We start from the raw sequence: 17,062 nt of genomic DNA, 5'->3' as shown, positions 1-17,062 counted from the left end.
TCCAATGCTCTTTCATAGTCCCTTCACAATAACTGACTTTCTCTTGGTGTTGCTTTGAGTGCTTCTCTTGGTTGTCGCGGTCTGCTCATCTTCCCTTCGTACATATCATTGAAAGTTGATGTAACACTACTTCCCATAGTCATTCATCAACCAAGACAAGAACGTTTTATTCCTGAGTGAGCGCTTGTGTGTTCGCAACTGTCCTGAACCGCTCCTTGCTTCATAGCGTTGGAGCGTGTTGCATAGTAATCACCGAGTATCTAGGGAACTACGGCGGTGAACCCCAGGCTCGACTATCTCAAGCTCGACGAGCCCTTGCAAGATTGAACACGTTCCCAACATTCCTCTCCCGTCCTGTCGCTACCATGCAGAACGAAGACTCGTCGATGGACCAGCAAGATACCCCTCCCTCCGCCAACTCAAACAATGCCAGCCCTTCCACTCGTCTGAACTCAGATCCCTATCGTGTCGTGCGCAAGCGTAATCGCATACCTCTCTCATGCGGTCCATGTCGACACAGAAAACTTAAATGTAACAGACAAAGTCCTTGCGACAACTGCACAAAACGAGGCGATGCACACTCATGCGCCTATGCTGCACCACCGACGAAGAGGAAGGGTACGAGTAGCAGTGCTGGTAGTGGAGGTGCGCCAGATGATATGCAGAATCGGATAGATAGGTTGGAGGGATTGGTTCTGAGTCTGATGACGAACGGAAGCACAAGTCAAGGAACTTCGGCTGCACAACAGGCTATTCATGCTGCTACTAATAGTGTCGGAAGTGCTAGCGGGACTTTGGGCTCGAATCTCGAATACCGTGATGCTGGGGAGGATGATAGCATGATGAACGATGCAAACAATATCGATGGGGATGGAGGTGACGGCGAGAGCGAGACAGATGGAGTCACAAAGAGCTTGGGTGTACTGAAAGTCGATCAGGAACGCAACAAGACATTCTACATTGGCGAGGCGCATTGGGCTGCGCTCTTGAACGAGATTGGAGAGGTGAAGAACTATTTCATGAATCACAGAAAAGAGTATGAGGCACAAATGGAGAAGATCGCTCAGACGAGGCGGAATGCTGGTGTTGATGTTGATGCTGGGCCAGCGTTACTCTTTGGCGCGACCATACCACCTCCAAGGAACGAAATTCTCAGAGCCCTGCCGAGCAAGTACATGAGCGACATATTGGTTGGCCGATATTTCAACAGTTACGATCCTGCAACCCACATATTGCATGGTCCGAGTTTCCAGCGACAATATCAGTCACACTGGCAAGATCCGAGCAAGACGAGTATTGTCTGGATTGGCATGCTGTTTGCTATCATGCGCTTAGCCATGCAGAGTTTCGTGCGCGAGGGTGATGAGCCGCCAGAATTTCGAGGCAAATGTCAAGACATGGCGAACTCTTTCCGGACGAATATGGCACACTGCTTGATCACAGCGGATTACACGAAGCCACATGCTTTTATCATCGAGGCTCTAATATTCCATTTACATGCGGAATACTCGAGCAACCGCGATAGCGAGGGTAGTGTTTGGGTTTTGATGGGCATGATCGTTCGGTTATCGATGAGGATGGGATATCACAGAGATTCGAAGTTCTTCCCAGATTTGACACCTTTTCAGGGAGAAATGAGGCGGCGAGTTTGGAGTTTCATAAGGACTGGAGATTTGTTGTTCTCGTTCCAGGTTGCTCTACCACCAATGGTAAGGTTAGGCGATTCAGACACAGATCTGCCACGAAATATATACGACGATGAATTTGACGAGACCTCGACCTCGTTACCTCCCCCAAGACCGCAAACCGAAGCCACGCCTATATCATACATGATTGGAAAGAGCAAATTGTCTTTGGGATTTGGGAGAGTACTCGAGGAAATTAATGGAGTCAATAGAAAGAGCTATGATGAAGTCCTAAAGATCGACAAGGCTCTAAGAGACATCTACGATACCGTTCCTGTACATCTGAAGGTACGTCCTATGTCAGAACAGCAGCTCGCCCCCATAGCTCTGATAGCAGCGCGCTTCGGGCTCGCAACCATCTACCACAAGGCATTGTGCGTGTTACACAGAAGATACCTCCGACTTGCGAAGCCGGGAAATCGATACATGTTCAGCAGAAGGACATGTCTGGAATCTTCAATGCAGGTGCTCGAGTTTCAAGCCCTGACTTCGCAGCAGAATCAGGATCGGCCACTGATGGGTCGTATGAAGAATTTACAGAGTCACGTCAGCTCGTTAGTTGCCCACGACTATCTCTTAGCTGGCACATTGATATGTATGGATCTGTACTCGATGAAAGAGAAGGCCCGAGAAGCTGGAAACGATGCCTCAACGCCGAACACAAACAGTAGTGCTGCAACTCCTGCCTCGAGTACATCGGGAGGGCGTGGTAGTGTCAGCTCGTCCGACAATACTGCCTACCTGCCTGGCTCACCATATACACGTGACGATCTCATTGGTGCGCTGGAACGAAGTCGCGACATATGGATGACACAGCGAGATTACAGCATGGAGGCCTATAAAGCAAGCGAGCTGATCAACGTCCTGCTCTACCACCTCAAGACACCGTTCTCGTCACCTGCACAATCAAACATGCCACCACCTCTTGGTCTGCAATCTAGTGTAGGCAGGAGCGTTGATGACGAACAGACAGCTGCCATGACTCTAGGTATGCTACAAGCAGGAAACGCTGCAAGAGGCATGCCAAACACGCAGGCAATGCAAGCGGCTCAAATAGCACAGCAAGCTCAGATGCAAATGGGACCTGCTTCGAATAATGCCGCCACACCTGGTGCCTGGGACAAGAGTGTCCTAGATTCTTTCGTGGCTAGCAACCAAATAGGTAACATGCAGAATAACACGTTCAACCAAGCACCACAAGACCCTGACTGGGGCAGCCTGTTCGGCGCTGGCAACGGCATGTTTCCACAAACAATATTCGGGACCGCCAATTCCGGTGCAGGAACTTCAGGCATGAATATTGATTGGGTATGTGAATCTCAGACCCCTTCGAATTGAACACTACTAACATCCCCATAGGAAGCATGGGACCAATATATGGCACCAGCAAACCTCCACCTCGACCCAATGGCCTCTCTCTGGTCCAGCGATCCCTCAAACGGCAACACCAACACCAACAGTTTCTTCTCCCAGCAAAACTCATCAGACTCCACCTCAGCTCAAACAGCAGGAACAAATTCCAGCACACAAAATCGACCAAATGAGGCAAGTTACGACATGAACAATAACTTCTATGCAAGTCCTCAACCACAGATACCGCCAGGTCAGAATCAGGGAGAAAGTGGTGAAGATGGAGCTGGAAATACTTTTATGGGAGCTAGTACGCCGGCACCGGGTGGTGTTGGGATTGGGGGGTGGAGGTGGACGGTTATGGATGGGAAATAGAAGAGATGATTGTTCGATTGACGCTTCTGGGGTGTGATTGAGAATTATATGAAGGATGATGTGAAAGAACGGCTGAGGAAGCCTGATTGACAGGCGGTGTTTGACGGTTTGAGCAGTGATACCCAAAAAGTACATAGGTAGGTAGGTACGACTAGCGATACATATGATGGTGTTTTCAGCGCCGGCTGCGGGATGATTTGTCCATGGAACGAAATGGGAGAAAGGGCAAGAAGAGCCTACGCTTCTGGGCGGGTCTGGTGGTGAGCTTAGCATTTTGTATAAATTAGCCAGCAACTGTCTCTCTTCTCGATACCACTTCTTCCTCATGATTTGAAAATTGTTCATATGCTAGATCGTGTTTTGTTGTGAATATGAGTAAGTTACGTATCGTTTGCAGACAGCACCACTTGTTCCTGACTATTCATAGTTGAAGCCGCGATAGATTGTCAAGCTTGACAGCGTCAAAGATCCCTGATAGTTCTTCTCGGTGTCGACGATGACTTTGTGCCCGCTGTTGGGGGCTCTCTTTGTCTTCGACGCATTAGGATTGTCGGACTCCCTCAATGTATGCGAGGCTTTTTTATTACAGCATCTGGGCACCCTCCATGCTTGGGAGATGTAGGCACCAGTCGTCTCCAACCACACGAAGACTATCCCTACCGGAGTAGCTGGAGTCGAATCACAACTTCGCTCTCCCGCCCCACCACCCATCCTCCTTCTCTCCCATTAAACCCCCCAAATCAACCTCCACCTCTCCCAACCCCAACCCCTCGCTCCCTCGCTTCATCCTCTCTTCCTCCCTAAGCACGTTCTCATCCGGCCCACTCCCAACCAACACCTCCTGACAATCGTCCCCAGCCACCCCGTTCGCAAATTGCGTGACCAGGAAATCCACCCTGCGACTTCCCAAGACGATCATGGGCGCGTGCCATGTTCCTGGCGCGTAGGTTACTGCGATGTTGGATGTTGTGCCTGTTGAGTCGTTGAGTGGTGCGAGGAAGGCGCGGAGCTTGGCCAGGTCGGGAGGGTTAGGTGGGTTGTGGGAGGGGAGGATGAGGGTTGGTGCGACGATGACGAGGATGTATGTGTGGTCGGGGTTGGGATGTTGGGTATTGGTATATGAGGATGAGGACGGTGGAGGAGCGGTAGTAGAGTAATTGAATGGACAGAATGTTTGAGTCGTGTAGGGATGACGCTCGAGAATGCCGAGTTTCAATCTGAGGCTTGTTGTGGCCTTTGGGGATTGAGAGTTCTTTCCTGGGGACAGGTCCCTGCTGAAATATACGTTCTGCCGTGGAAAAGAGGAGAAGATGCTCATCAACCCTGCCCCAGGTTGTGCTTGAGTTGTAGTGGATGTGGTCCTGGTAGGGTAATTGTTGGTCAAAGGCGAGATAGGAGATGTCTTTAATGCTGTTGACTGGTTAGCCATGACAGGCTTCGGCTGGTGGTTAGGATATGCTGGATCTGGTACTGTCTGAGGATAGCTCGTCAGATCGCTTTTCAATGGAGCCGTAATCACTGTTCCAAAGGCAGAGAAGGCAGATGGTGTCAGTGGTTCCGGATGTATCGTGAGAGACCTCGATGGCCTGATAGTTGGTAGACTCATCGTTGCGGATCTTTCAATAACGTATGTGAGCAATTTACTCAGCGCAGTTCAGCTCAAGTAGACAATATTGACAGCATATAGAGGTTTATGCTCCTCTAAGCAGGTTTAAGTACTGCCAGTACTTCCACTGTGTGGTTGGGTTAGTACCGTATAGGTCGGTATGAATCCGTTTGTGAAACAAGTGAGCATAGGGATGAACGAGTGTTGTCCTGTGAGCAGTGTGAAGACTTTCTTTTGCATTCTTGAATCGTTGTGCGGTAGCTACGGTCGAGGATCGTTTCAGAACCTGGTCGCTATCGTGTATGCTTTCGACTCCATATGAACAGTATCATAGTGCTGGATCTCGGTCAAAAGATCCGAAATCTACCACAACTTCCCTGACAACACGGCAAGCAAGGACGACTTTAAGAAACTACTCAATACAAGCACACTGTTTAAATAACGGTTTTGTCAGATTGCTTCTTTGATTGGTATCATTCGATTTCTGCAACAAGAAATCAACGCATATACTGCATATGCACATCGGTTTCGTGGACTGCATGCTGTCTACCGGCTTGAGCAGCGAGATTGGTCTTCACGCGATGCATGTCAACATACTGGAGAGATTGTGGCAGCCTTCCCACAGGCAACACCTAGCCATATAGACAATCTGGTCAAACCTTCCAAGACTCTGGATCTCGACTCCGGTGTTTGTGTATAGGAGTGCTTGTGAGCAATATCCACTCTCGACAGGATAGCCCCTAACGGTGGCAGCATCACGCTCACCGGTATCTCCACAGGCTGAGAGTGTTGTGTCTCTTCCAAGTCTTTCTTCGTCCAGCCGTGGTGTGATTGTAACCGTGACCCTTTCCAAGACCTCTCGACTTCTTGCCAGTAGCGGTAAGACCACGGGATTCTCGGTGCTAGTCTTTGCGTCAGCGGAATCGTCTTTAACCTAGCTTGCTCTCCTCGAACGGAGGTTAGCGGTATCAAACATACCTTGTGAACAGGGTTGACGATCCAGTTGATTCTCGGGTCTCGTCGGATCGCCTTGTGTTGAGGATCAACAAGGATAACCTCGAAGTACTTGTACGTTGAGTCTTGGTTGATCCAGTATGAGTTGAGGACTCGCAAGTTGGCGCATCGTCGACCGACTCGTTCTTCGGCAGTAGATCGTAGAGATCTTTGGTACTTCAGCTGGTTGATACCCTGGTTGGTTGGTTTGCCTGTTCAACATGCACAATCAGCAAAAGCTCTCTCTTCCCACCTTTCCTCCCACTTCTTGGAAGAACATACCGTATGTGGCACCCTTTGGAGCAGGTCGCTTTCGGCCACCTCGTCGGACACGGACTCTGTAGATCACATAGCCCTGCTTGGCTTTGTAGCCCAGTCTTCGTGCCTTGTCTGGTCGAGAGGGTCGGCTGGCGCGGTGAATAACGTTCAGTTGTCGGAGCTATATTATGCACTCTCAGCAAATGTTCAACGAGTGTATAGCAAGACACAAAAGTGCCACATTGAAAGTGTAACCACCAGTTTGGTCATGCGATCAAACCTCAAGGCATCTCTTTCGTGTGTTGTGGAAATTATCTCACCTCCCAGCAGCGAACTCGTAGGAGGAATCGCAGGACATCGGATTGCTTCTTCTTGTGAAGTTCTTCGACGTACTTGTAGGCACCCATCTTGGTCTAATTAGTCGAGCTGTCAGAGAAGACTGGCGACAATAATTACCTTGACTTTGTGCCGGCTGAAGCAAGAAATGACAATCAGACACTGGCTGCGATCAAAAAGTTCGATGCGGAAGGAGTGACCTGCAACTTGTGGGTGAGTGCCAAGGCCGCTTTCGACTAGCCAATCCAGGACTAGTTGAGTAATTCGAGTTTCGAAACCTTACATTCAGGCATCAACCATGTGTGGGGTCTTGGAAACGCTATTCTAAGAAGCTGAAGATAATCATTATCAGTGGCACAAACATCACTCTGGGTCATCAGTCTACTCTAGGGTCTATCGTCTATCATCCATGCTCCTTAGTCTAGTTGTGCCTCAAACTCATCCTCATACACAGCCGCTGGATCACCCAGTTGCACTCTGTGCAAGTGCTCGGCAATGTAGTTGTCCGTATGACTGTCAGCTTCACTTTGTTGCCTCTTTCGCTCCAGCCTCTCTTCTTCGCCGAAGGGATCGCTTTCTGTGTGTCTACCAAAGTAACCTGAGTTGTCACCATCACCATTAGTGCTGCCGACGTAAGCTCCATTGACTGCTGAATGATTGCCTAGTGATCGAGAGGTCGACGAACGCCGCATCCTTGGACCTGTAGGTCCTGGAGTCGACAAGCCAGTGTTTCTCCTGGTCATCGACCTGGCTGAGTAGACATCGTCGAAGTAGTGTGCGGCAGCAGTGCCTGGAGTTCGTGGAGTCTGCGGTAGACGACAATTGATGCCAGTGTCGTGAATCATCTTCGCAATCAGGCCAGTCCAGCCAGTTTGGTGAGTGGCTCCAAGACCACGACCTGTGTCTCCGTCGAAGAACTCATGAAACCACATGTAATCTCGCCAATGCGGATCAAAGTCCAACGTGTCGTTTCCTGCATTGACAGCACGGCGACCCTCCTCGTCACGAACAAATAGATGTTGCAGTCGATGCTGTAATTCTTCCGCAACATGACCAAGGTGCATATAATCCCCAGACCCAGTCGGACACTCTACTTGCAGGGTGTTTCCGTAGAACATGTAGAAACGGAGCAGGGACTCGATAAGCAAGAAATTGACCGCCATCCAGATCGGACCACGCCAATTTGAGTTGCCACCAAACAAGCCTGAGTCGGAATCTCCAGGCACGTAGCTGACTTTGAACTCTTGGCCGTTCACATCCATCTTGTAAGGGTGATCCTCGTGGTACTTTGATAAACTTCGAATGCCATGAGGTGACAGGAATTCTGTTTCTTTGAGCATGTATCCCAGCAATTTTTCGAGACGATCTTTGTTGACAAGTGAGAGCAGCAATCGCTCGTCTTTGCCTCGTTTTCGCATCGAAGCCATGTTCCGCTCCGCAACATCATGTCTATTCTCGATGAACCAGTTCATTCTTCGCTTGAAGTTGGGCAATTTATTGATCATTTCGGGCTCAATGGTCAAAGTGGCGTACAGAGGAATCAATCCGACCAACGATCGTACCGGTAACTGCTGAGTCCAAGGGCCTCCCCAGGAGATAGCGTCGTAGTAGAAGCCATCTTCCTCATTCCACAAACTCTTTTCTTTTCCACCAGCTCGGAAAGTCATGGCATCCGAGATGAGGATGAAATGCTCGAAGAACTTCGATGCAATGTCTTCGTATGTTCTTCGATGCTTGGCAAGTTCCAGGGCCATATTCAACATGCACAAACAGTAGAAGGCCATCCAACCAGTGCTGTCTGCTTGTTCCAGGACACCGCCAGTGGGCAAAGGTTCGGATCTGTTGAACAACCCAATATTGTCTAGACCTAAGAAGCCGCCTTCGAAAACGTTCTTGCCATCAGCATCTTTCCTGTTTACCCACCAGGTGAAGTTGATAAGAAGTTTCTGGAAGACTCTCTCCAAGAAATCAAGATCTTGTCGACCATACATCTTTCGCTCTATCTTGAATGTCCTGAAGGTCGCCCAAGCATGGACAGGAGGATTGACATCGCCAAAGTTCCATTCATAAGCAGGCAACTGGCCATTAGGATGCATATACCACTCTCTAGTGAAGAGGTCCAGCTGTTTCTTTGCAAATTCTGGATCGATCATCGCCAGTGGTATACAGTGGAAGGCGGAGTCCCAAGCAGCGAAGAAGGGGTATTCCCAGGAGTCAGGCATAGACAAGATATCGTCCAGGAACATGTGTTTCCATTCCTTGTTTCGAATGTTCTTGCGAGATTCAGGTGGGGGCATCATATTCGGGTCTCCGTTTGCCCATTGATCCCAGACGAAGAGATAATGCTGCTTGCACCACAGCATACCAGAAAGAGCCTGTCGTTGAATATTGCGCAAATCATCTGCCATAGGTAGTGGACTTATGCGGTAGTAGAACTCGTCCGCTTCCTGCCGTCTTTGTTCAATGATATCGTCCAGCAGTTCCTCGTTAAGATAGCCGTCATATTTACGTGATAGACGAAACCGGACGACAGCACACTCTCCTGGTGGCACACCTTGACCATTGCCAAAATCGTACCAGGCTGCACATTTGGTGCCTGTACATCTGGGATTGATGGCACCCTTTTCTTCGTCAACTATCCAGCGATGAAAAGCATCTTTGACGTACGGAGTTTTGTTTTGTACTCCATATAGTCCTTGCAGATTAGTGTCGTTCTCGGTGAACATTAGTTGGGGTTGGACGTCCTCAGCATCCGGCCCACAGCCGGGAGAAGGAGAGAGCTGGAAGAACCTTGTGCCTAGCTTGTGATGTTTGGTCTGAGCTGTCATGGGCCCTACCATTCGCATGCTGGGCTTCTTGCTTTCATGTTCCCAGCCCCAGGTCCAGGTATTCCTGAAGGTGACATGGGGAATGATGTGTAAGGGAGCAGCTTCAGGACCTCTGTTGTACGCAGTTACTCGAAAGAGTAGTTCCTCCGGGTCGTCCGTCTCTTTGGCTGTCTCAATAAAAATGTCAAAATAGCGATTGTCCTTGAACGCGTCCGTGTCAACAATGTTGTATTCTTTCTCCATCCGGCCACGTCTTCCATTCTCGGTGATTAAGTCTTCATACGGAAACGAACGTTGTGGTAGTTTGTATAGGTATTTCATATAGGCTGCAAAGAGTCAGTCTGTACGTCTGACCGCTCTTCGGAAACTTACAATGCGTAGGAGTGTTATCAACGTGGAAATGAGCTTCCTTGATCGACTCGCCATGGTTTCCTTGAGGGTTGCTCAGCCCGAACAGCCGCTCCTTGAGGAAAGGGTCTTGCTCGTTCCAGAATGCAAAGGTAACATGCTGGTAGCCGTGAGTGTCACAGACACCAGCTATGCCATCCTCGCCCCACCTGAAGGCTCTTGACCGAGCTTGGTCGTGCGAGAAGTGACTCCAAGCATCTCCGTCGTGCGAGTAGTCTTCTCTGACAGTAGCCCACTGACGCTCAGCAGTATAGCAGCCCCATCGTTTCCAGTACTTCTTTCGCTCACGATCGTCTCTCAACCGCTTTTCCTCCTCGGAAAGATATTCATGGTGGTCAACAACAACCATGGCTGAATCGTAGACCCTGCCAGGAAGGTACCTTCACTAGGACGAAGGGTGAAGAAGCAGAAGCCTGTGGCTACAATCTAGACAATTTTTCTAAACCACAGCGCCGGCTACCCACCCGGACAAACATAGGGCAAGGCCAGGTAGTCGGACGAAAAAAAGTTGCAAGCGAGTGGCATGCAGATGCGCGGTCAGAGCGTTCCTGCAGCATAGCGGCTCCAAATCGTGCTAATCTTGACCGGCTCCCTTGAGAGTTTCGGCAGCCACGGCGAACGTCACTTTCCATGCAGATAAGAGCCTCCAAATCCTTTCCTGCGATACCAATCACCATATCATTCGTTCCAAGAGAGGTTGTGATTATTCCTGCTTCACTCATTTCATCCAATCTACTTCAGCTTAAAACTCCATGTACGGACAGTCCTTGCAATAATGTATGGTATACCTATCGATTATTACTTCTTTATGCTGTTGGCCTTATCGCCGCCTCAACAATTCTTAGCTCCTGCATCAAGTGTGCTCCAGCCACACGAGAACTAGCGCGTTATTAATCCGCTCCATCGTTTGGAGTCGTAGCAGAGGCCGTTAGCACGTGGCTCGGTGGTTGATCAGGTACCACTCTGCAGTCAATCATCCTCCACGCGGTACTTGTGGACAGCCAGGGAAATAAATACCTTCGCCATCAATTACTACACCACTCAAATGACAACAAGACCCCTTTCTCTCTTTCCTGACCAGCTTAGGAGTGTGTCGGATCCCTGGCTCGTGTTTTGCTCATCGCCAATCATACGTCCTTCTGTCTGCTTTCACGTTAACAATACCATATTGAGTAAATTGTCGTGGACGGTGGCTGAACCTTTACTCGTCGGTAGCTGGGTTTCCGCTACCGCAATGAACTCCACGAAACGTCTTCGTGCTCCAGATGTCGCAGCGAGCGCCCTGATATGCCTGTTGGAGCTCATGCATCTCCCTGACCCGGTAAGAACCTGTGATGTTGCAGCAGATCAGGAACCTCGGTCTGCTGTCGTTTCCTGCTGCTTGATAACACAGATCTTGATGCACCTGCTGTGGCTTTCAATCAGACTGGTACAAGCTCAACCCATCCTGTCCTTATTGGTAAGTCAGACTGCTAGCTGGTTGGTCTAACCGACGTCGAAAATGTGTTGTCTGCATCTTAGCTACCACCGTCTTTTGACCTTCTGGTGGTCAATGCTTCCCACTAGAATCCCGTGGTTGTTGAATGATAACATGTCAATCCTCTCCTTTACCACATCATCTGGCAATCCTGAGATTTCGCTTCTAACCCAGACTTTTCTCTGGATCTCGTCCACACACGCCTCCTTAATTTCTAACTTTAGGTCCGGATGTTGCGCTCCTGCAATGGTGAAACGTGAAATATACCGTTCGATAGAATAGACTGGTGCCTGATCGCCGTGCTCAACTTTGATGTTAGGTGATATTAGATCGAGTGTCGATAGGTCGGAAGGATTCTGAGCGAGAGAAGTGAGGATCTGGGTTGCGCGGAACTCCAAGTCGTAGCAAACGTAGCTTGTTGTTGCTGGTGCCACTGAGGAGGAAGTCGAGGAGACCGACGACCACGAATTTGTCCTCGACGACATTGCCGGCATCGTGGACATATTAGATAGAAGAGTGGGATTGTTATACCACTTGACTTCAAAAGATAAATAGTAGTATACACGCAAGCACGCAGGCACGCAAGCTTTCTAATTGATATCCGTAATATCCTTGGAAAGACTAGAGCTGACGAGGCACGAGGCGTACAAAGGCACAAGGCGCAAATATATACATACACGTCTTGCTGACGCGGACAGATCTACCAAAGACAGCTCCGCTGATTACTCGATCGCAGCGGAGCCGAATCCAACACGATCACCCGTCATGCGGTGCTTCATTCGCAGATCTCAGACCCGTTGAGTTTCGTACAATGCACCTCATCCCCATTGTCTCAAAGGCATCATCACGTCTTACCAATGACATGACCATGTCAAGAACAAAGAGCCTCCACTTTAGTGCGACAGTGGAGCACGGATTTATGCTGTGGTGGTGAATCTGTAAAGCCCGAGCTGTGAGTCAGAGTGGATGATGGAGATTGCGGAATTGATCATGGCTGACCGACCAAGTGACTGAAGCATTCTATTGCGATTGCCGCAAATCTGCAGGTATATTGTTGTCTCTTCACAGGAGGAAATCACAACCGTGCTTTTGTGCTTCTACAACCCACTTTAACCACATTCGCGAGGAATAAGGCAAGAGAACAATTCGTACCAGGCAGAAGCGCCTTAGCCTCGCGTCTTGGCCAAGCGTGCTGGTGATTGAATGTCGGCGCATTTTGTCCTTTTACGATCGACCGCAGATTCTTTTTACCATCCAAAGAAGTCTGTTCTCATTTCAGGAGTTCTTCTCATTTCCTGGAGAAGAGCCCATATTGCTCCAGTCTTGCAATCCACAGATCCTCAGCCGCTTTCGGGAGCATACCCACTATGCCATGTCAGTCTTTGTTTTCCTCAGACCTTGGCATAATCCTGACGAGCTCGCGGTGTAATGCCAGGTTTTACGCAGATTGGACGAAAAGAGTGTTGAGGATAGTGGTACGGATTAGATGCTCAAGTGTCTACATATACAAAGGAAGGTAACACCTCTGCTAAAAACGCTAGAACGCAACCAAGAAACAGCCGAAGACACCGAAACTGTAATGCTTGTCTTGCGGTGCATGTCACCATGCCGTACCCTCCTCCTGAGCCTGCCTCAATTTGTCGTAGAACGCTTGAGGCCAGTTCCGCATGTCCTCGTCCCTTGGAAGACAGCTAACTCGCGGGTTACCCAGCTCACCTGACTGCCTGTAACTCTCCTCTCTCTTTCGACAATGGTTGATCACATTGCCGATCACTCTGCCTAGCATATCAGGGCTGATCGCCACAGGATTGAGGAATGGGTCTGCGTTGGACAGCAGTTCTTTGATCGTTGGTCTGAGAGCTTGATCGCGTTGAAGACATCTCTTCAGTGTCTTGATCAATCCAAATGGTACCACTGAGCCGCCTATGCCAGTGGAGGGAAACTGTATTTCTACCTTTGGATTTGGTATTGCCATGACGCGTTCGAACGCCTTCGGGATATGTGCGAAAGGTGGTTGTCCATATGTCATCTGGTATAGAATGCATCCTAGGGACCAAATGTCGCTTGGCTTGCCGAGTTTCAGAATCTTGACGTTGGTTGCCTGTCCAGCGATAGGAGCATGGCACACCAGTGACTCAGGCGACATATAATTGGGAGTGCCTATCTGGTTCTCGCGATGCACATTGACCGTGTTCTCCTGAATGGCATTGGCGATGCCAAAGTCGATCAGTTTCAACTGGCCTTTGACAAGCAGGAAATTCGCTGGCTTGAGGTCGGAATGTACGATGTCGTGGTCGTGTATAGCTCGAACACATTCAAGCATTTCTTTCCAGTAATGGCGTGTAAAGGTGATGTCGAAGTTCGAGTTCTCGTTCTTGAGTTGGTCGTTTAGCATCTTGTTGAAGTCGGTCTCCCCTAGCTCCATCATGACACTCAAGACGCCTTTTTCCTCGTTAACCTCGTAGTCGAATAACCTAATCACCCTTTCCACGTTCTCAAGTTTCTTCAGCAACTCGATCTCTCCTTTGAATCCTGCAATCGATGCCATATCAGCCTCTTCCAGGTTCACTCTTTTTAGAGCAAATATCTTGTAATTTTCTGCCATGATTCTGAAGACTCGAGAAGATCCACCTCTGCCAATACAATCCAATCTACGATAGGTACGCCCATTCAAGACATAGTGTACTGATTTCTTGGCTCGACTATTTCCAGCATTCGACGTCGCTGCTTCCACTAAGGACATCTTTGGTGGTGGTGGAGGCGCAGGTCTATGAGGCGTGTTGTTAGAACGTACAGCTAGCATCTGTCTTTGAGGTGAGCTTCCGGAAACCAATTCTTCTTTCTGCTGTTTGTTTTCGATCTTGTTCATGTTGTCTTCGTGTATTTCCAGATGAGTAGCTGCAGGCTTTCCTCTTTTGAAAGTGGGCGGTGGCTCGTTCTCCTGCTCGTTGCTGATATGTGATGGTGGTAGTGAAGGGATTCTGAATATTGGTCTGTTCGAGCCTGATGATTTCGAAGATACTGCTTCATCTAGAGCTGGAGTTGGAAAACGTCTGCCAATGGATGTGGCAAGTGAGACCGGCCTTCTCGGGGAGGCAGGCTTTGCAGACTGTTGGCTTGCAGGAGATGCCGACCTTCGACCAGATCCATGGTTGCTGACCGCTACGGGACTCTCCTGCGTTCTCGACTTGGGACTCTCGTAATCAAACAAAAGATCATCTGGCTTGTTATCGAGCTCAACCTGAGCTCTCCGTCCTCGTTGCATCTCAGGACTAGCAGCCACTGACTCTTTGTACGCCAGATGCGAATCTTCGTCGTCGCTCTGCCTGCGAAAAACTCCTCTGCGCACTGCACCCCTAAGCAAAGTGCCAGTGCCCATTTTGTGTGTCCTCACTGTGCTATGTGCACCATTTTCTTTCGCTTTCCTTGGTCGTGCCACAGTATGAGGCTCATGATCCGCTGTCTCAGCGACCTGTACAGCACTTAGATCACGTTCAATGTCCTCGGAACTTCGCTCTTCGTCGGGCTCAATGTGAGTCTGTTGTTCCGTAGTAGCTCCTGCTGAAGATGGTGATTTTGTTTGACTACGAGATCCGCTAACACGTATCTTGCGAAGACGCGGCGCAGGCGTCTTGGATTCATGGTCGAGCATGCCAAAAGTCCTGCTCTTGTCATGAACTTTGTAGGCAAATGAGCCGTCGCGTACAAGCACAACTGGGGGTGATGGCCTGTAAGCACGTAATACAGGGCTGCCATCCGGAATGTGTGCTGATATATGATGGTGGTGCAGTGGTTCTTCGTAATGGTCTGCTTGGAGCTCTTGTTGCTCAAGCTCGATATTCTCCTTGTTCTGCTGAGCTTGCGATTGTTCCTCACCAAGGATAGCTTGTGCCTCTGCGCTCAGCTTGATCGGCGCAAGATCTTCGTCGTCCGAACTGTCAGAGGGTCGGTTGTAATGCTGTTTGAGCTTCTCAGCCGGTCGTACTTGGTAAGCTCTCGAACGATTTGAGGCACTGGGTCGAAGGGCACGCGCATGTGGTCGTGATTGTATGGAGTAAGCATAGGCCGGAACAGGTGCTGCTGATGCAAGTGCAGCCATGTCGGCGTTGGTTGGGCAGGAAGACTACGCGCAACATGAATATACAAACATGTATCGATGTTGCTCTTTGGCAAAATCGTCGGGTCAATGCAACAACAAAAAAGAGGATACAGAGACCTGCGATCGTAGAGGACCGCGTTGATTGGTTCCGAATCGGGCCATTTGTTTACTTCTAGCCTCTTTTGGATCTCCACGCGAAATCTGCGAATCAGTGTCTGAGCAGGTGTTCGACCTCACTTCGAGACGAGAATCAGTCTTGGACGGTTGAGAAAACGATGCTGACTCTATAGAATTGCTGATCTCGACCACGGGTGCTGTATGAAAAGTAAATAAGTCGATCTTACCTTCGCCAAGTACAACGTGTGGCAAATCCCAAAGCATGCAAACTACGAGGACGTGGAAGGCAGAACCTAAGCAGGCAACACGAATTATATGTTTCAGAAGCGAAGTGGACAATTAGTATTAGATAAGAGCAGTGTCTGAGTAGTGCTCTGTCGATGCCTCAAAAATCCAGTACGCCGTGCTTAATACTATTGAAAGAAAGAAAAAATAGTCCGTCTAGTGCTGTACAACCTTGCTTCTGCGATTATACAACCACTACCAGTTTCCTGCTCATATTTGGCAACGTCCTCTTAGAGGAGAATTGCAAAGCCTGTGAGGATACCAGCAGTCACTAAACCCAAACCGTATAGCCTACCCACGTCAACCAGAAGAGTGCTAGCACCTGAGGAAGAGGAGGAGCTGCTGCTGCTGCTACTACTGCTGCTCGATGCGCTTGAGCCTGATGAGGTCGCAGCAGCTCCGAATCCAGTATAGACCGCGCTGCCTGATCCTGAAGAGCCGCTGCCAGTGGCAGAAGCAGCTCCAGACGTGGTTGATGTTACATTAACTCGAGTTGGGTTTTGTGCACCACAAGGGTTGTTCTGTCGACAAGCAGAGGCACATTGATTGTTGTTCATGCCGCAGTTCTGGACGCACTGGTTGCCGTACTCAGTGCATTCGAAATATGGTATTGTTTGTGAATACTCGCTGATATTGGGGGACGAGCCGTTATCACACACGCAGCTATAAGCAAGACTGGCAGGGTCGCATGTGTTTGACAATGTAGTGGCAGATCCATCCGTCTCTTGTGTGCATATCAATGGACATTGTATGACTTGGGAGGTACACCACGATGCTCGAGTGGAAAGGGCAACGCTGTTGGGGTCGATTTGTTGTGAAGAAGCAAGACGGAAGATAGCAGACACGGCTGCAAAGGAAAGGATCGAAGAATACATGACGAAGTGCTGTTGATGTGTTCTGGATAAATGTCAGTGCTCAATCCCCTACCTGATAAGGAGACAAGTTCTTACCTACGAAGCTAATGCAAATATTGTATGCTATTTTGTTGATTGCTGTTCGAAAGTCGACTCAAGAAGCGAAATTTGACAAAAAAAAATGATGAAGACAATACAATATTATTACTGAGATGAGGCAGGAAGGTGGCACACATACTCGACGGCGACTCCCAGATGTGATATACTGGACTAGGCGCATGCCACCGATACTCAACTCCGTGCTGTGGATCTACGAAGCTCATGGAAATTGGCCCAGCCTCAAGCCTAGAACAGCTGCTTCGATATTCACGCCTCCATTCACGCGAAGTGG

The 17,062-nt window shown here is 49.3% G+C and overlaps 5 protein-coding genes across 5 annotated transcripts; 1 reads left to right on the top strand and 4 right to left on the bottom strand.

Annotated features, from left to right (window-relative positions):
• Nucleotides 1-365: 365 nt before the first annotated feature.
• Nucleotides 366-3,410, top strand: LTR64_004394 (uncharacterized protein; the record flags this gene model as incomplete). Its single annotated transcript, XM_064898741.1, has 2 exons — nucleotides 366-2,993; nucleotides 3,045-3,410. The coding sequence occupies 2 exons, from the start codon at nucleotides 366-368 to the stop codon at nucleotides 3,408-3,410; spliced, it is 2,994 nt and encodes a 997-aa protein (XP_064754698.1).
• Nucleotides 3,411-4,089: 679 nt separating this feature from the next.
• LTR64_004393 (uncharacterized protein) lies at nucleotides 4,090-5,016 on the bottom strand (the record flags this gene model as incomplete). The annotated part of the gene is made up of 1 exon (XM_064898740.1): nucleotides 4,090-5,016. One exon carries the CDS (start codon nucleotides 5,014-5,016, stop codon nucleotides 4,090-4,092), a length of 927 nt encoding a protein of 308 aa, XP_064754697.1.
• Nucleotides 5,017-5,777: 761 nt separating this feature from the next.
• On the bottom strand, nucleotides 5,778-6,674 carry rpl15 (60S ribosomal protein L15; the record flags this gene model as incomplete). The annotated part of the gene is made up of 4 exons (XM_064898739.1): nucleotides 5,778-5,918; nucleotides 5,995-6,221; nucleotides 6,292-6,448; nucleotides 6,588-6,674. The coding sequence occupies 4 exons, from the start codon at nucleotides 6,672-6,674 to the stop codon at nucleotides 5,778-5,780; spliced, it is 612 nt and encodes a 203-aa protein (XP_064754696.1).
• Nucleotides 6,675-7,019: 345 nt separating this feature from the next.
• On the bottom strand, nucleotides 7,020-10,188 carry LTR64_004391 (uncharacterized protein; the record flags this gene model as incomplete). The annotated part of the gene is made up of 2 exons (XM_064898738.1): nucleotides 7,020-9,757; nucleotides 9,804-10,188. The coding sequence occupies 2 exons, from the start codon at nucleotides 10,186-10,188 to the stop codon at nucleotides 7,020-7,022; spliced, it is 3,123 nt and encodes a 1,040-aa protein (XP_064754695.1).
• A 2,728-nt stretch (nucleotides 10,189-12,916) lies between these two features.
• On the bottom strand, nucleotides 12,917-15,415 carry LTR64_004390 (uncharacterized protein; the record flags this gene model as incomplete). The annotated part of the gene is made up of 1 exon (XM_064898737.1): nucleotides 12,917-15,415. The coding sequence occupies one exon, from the start codon at nucleotides 15,413-15,415 to the stop codon at nucleotides 12,917-12,919; it is 2,499 nt and encodes an 832-aa protein (XP_064754694.1).
• Between the last annotated feature and the right edge of the window lie 1,647 nt (nucleotides 15,416-17,062).

The sequence above is a fragment of the Lithohypha guttulata genome (assembly GCF_036872675.1).
Source record: "Lithohypha guttulata strain CCFEE 5908 chromosome Unknown scaffold_3, whole genome shotgun sequence".
Taxonomy (NCBI): domain Eukaryota; kingdom Fungi; phylum Ascomycota; class Eurotiomycetes; order Chaetothyriales; family Trichomeriaceae; genus Lithohypha; species Lithohypha guttulata.
The sequence above is the reverse complement of the archived record's forward strand: the minus strand, read 5'-3'. Positions and strand labels throughout refer to the sequence as shown.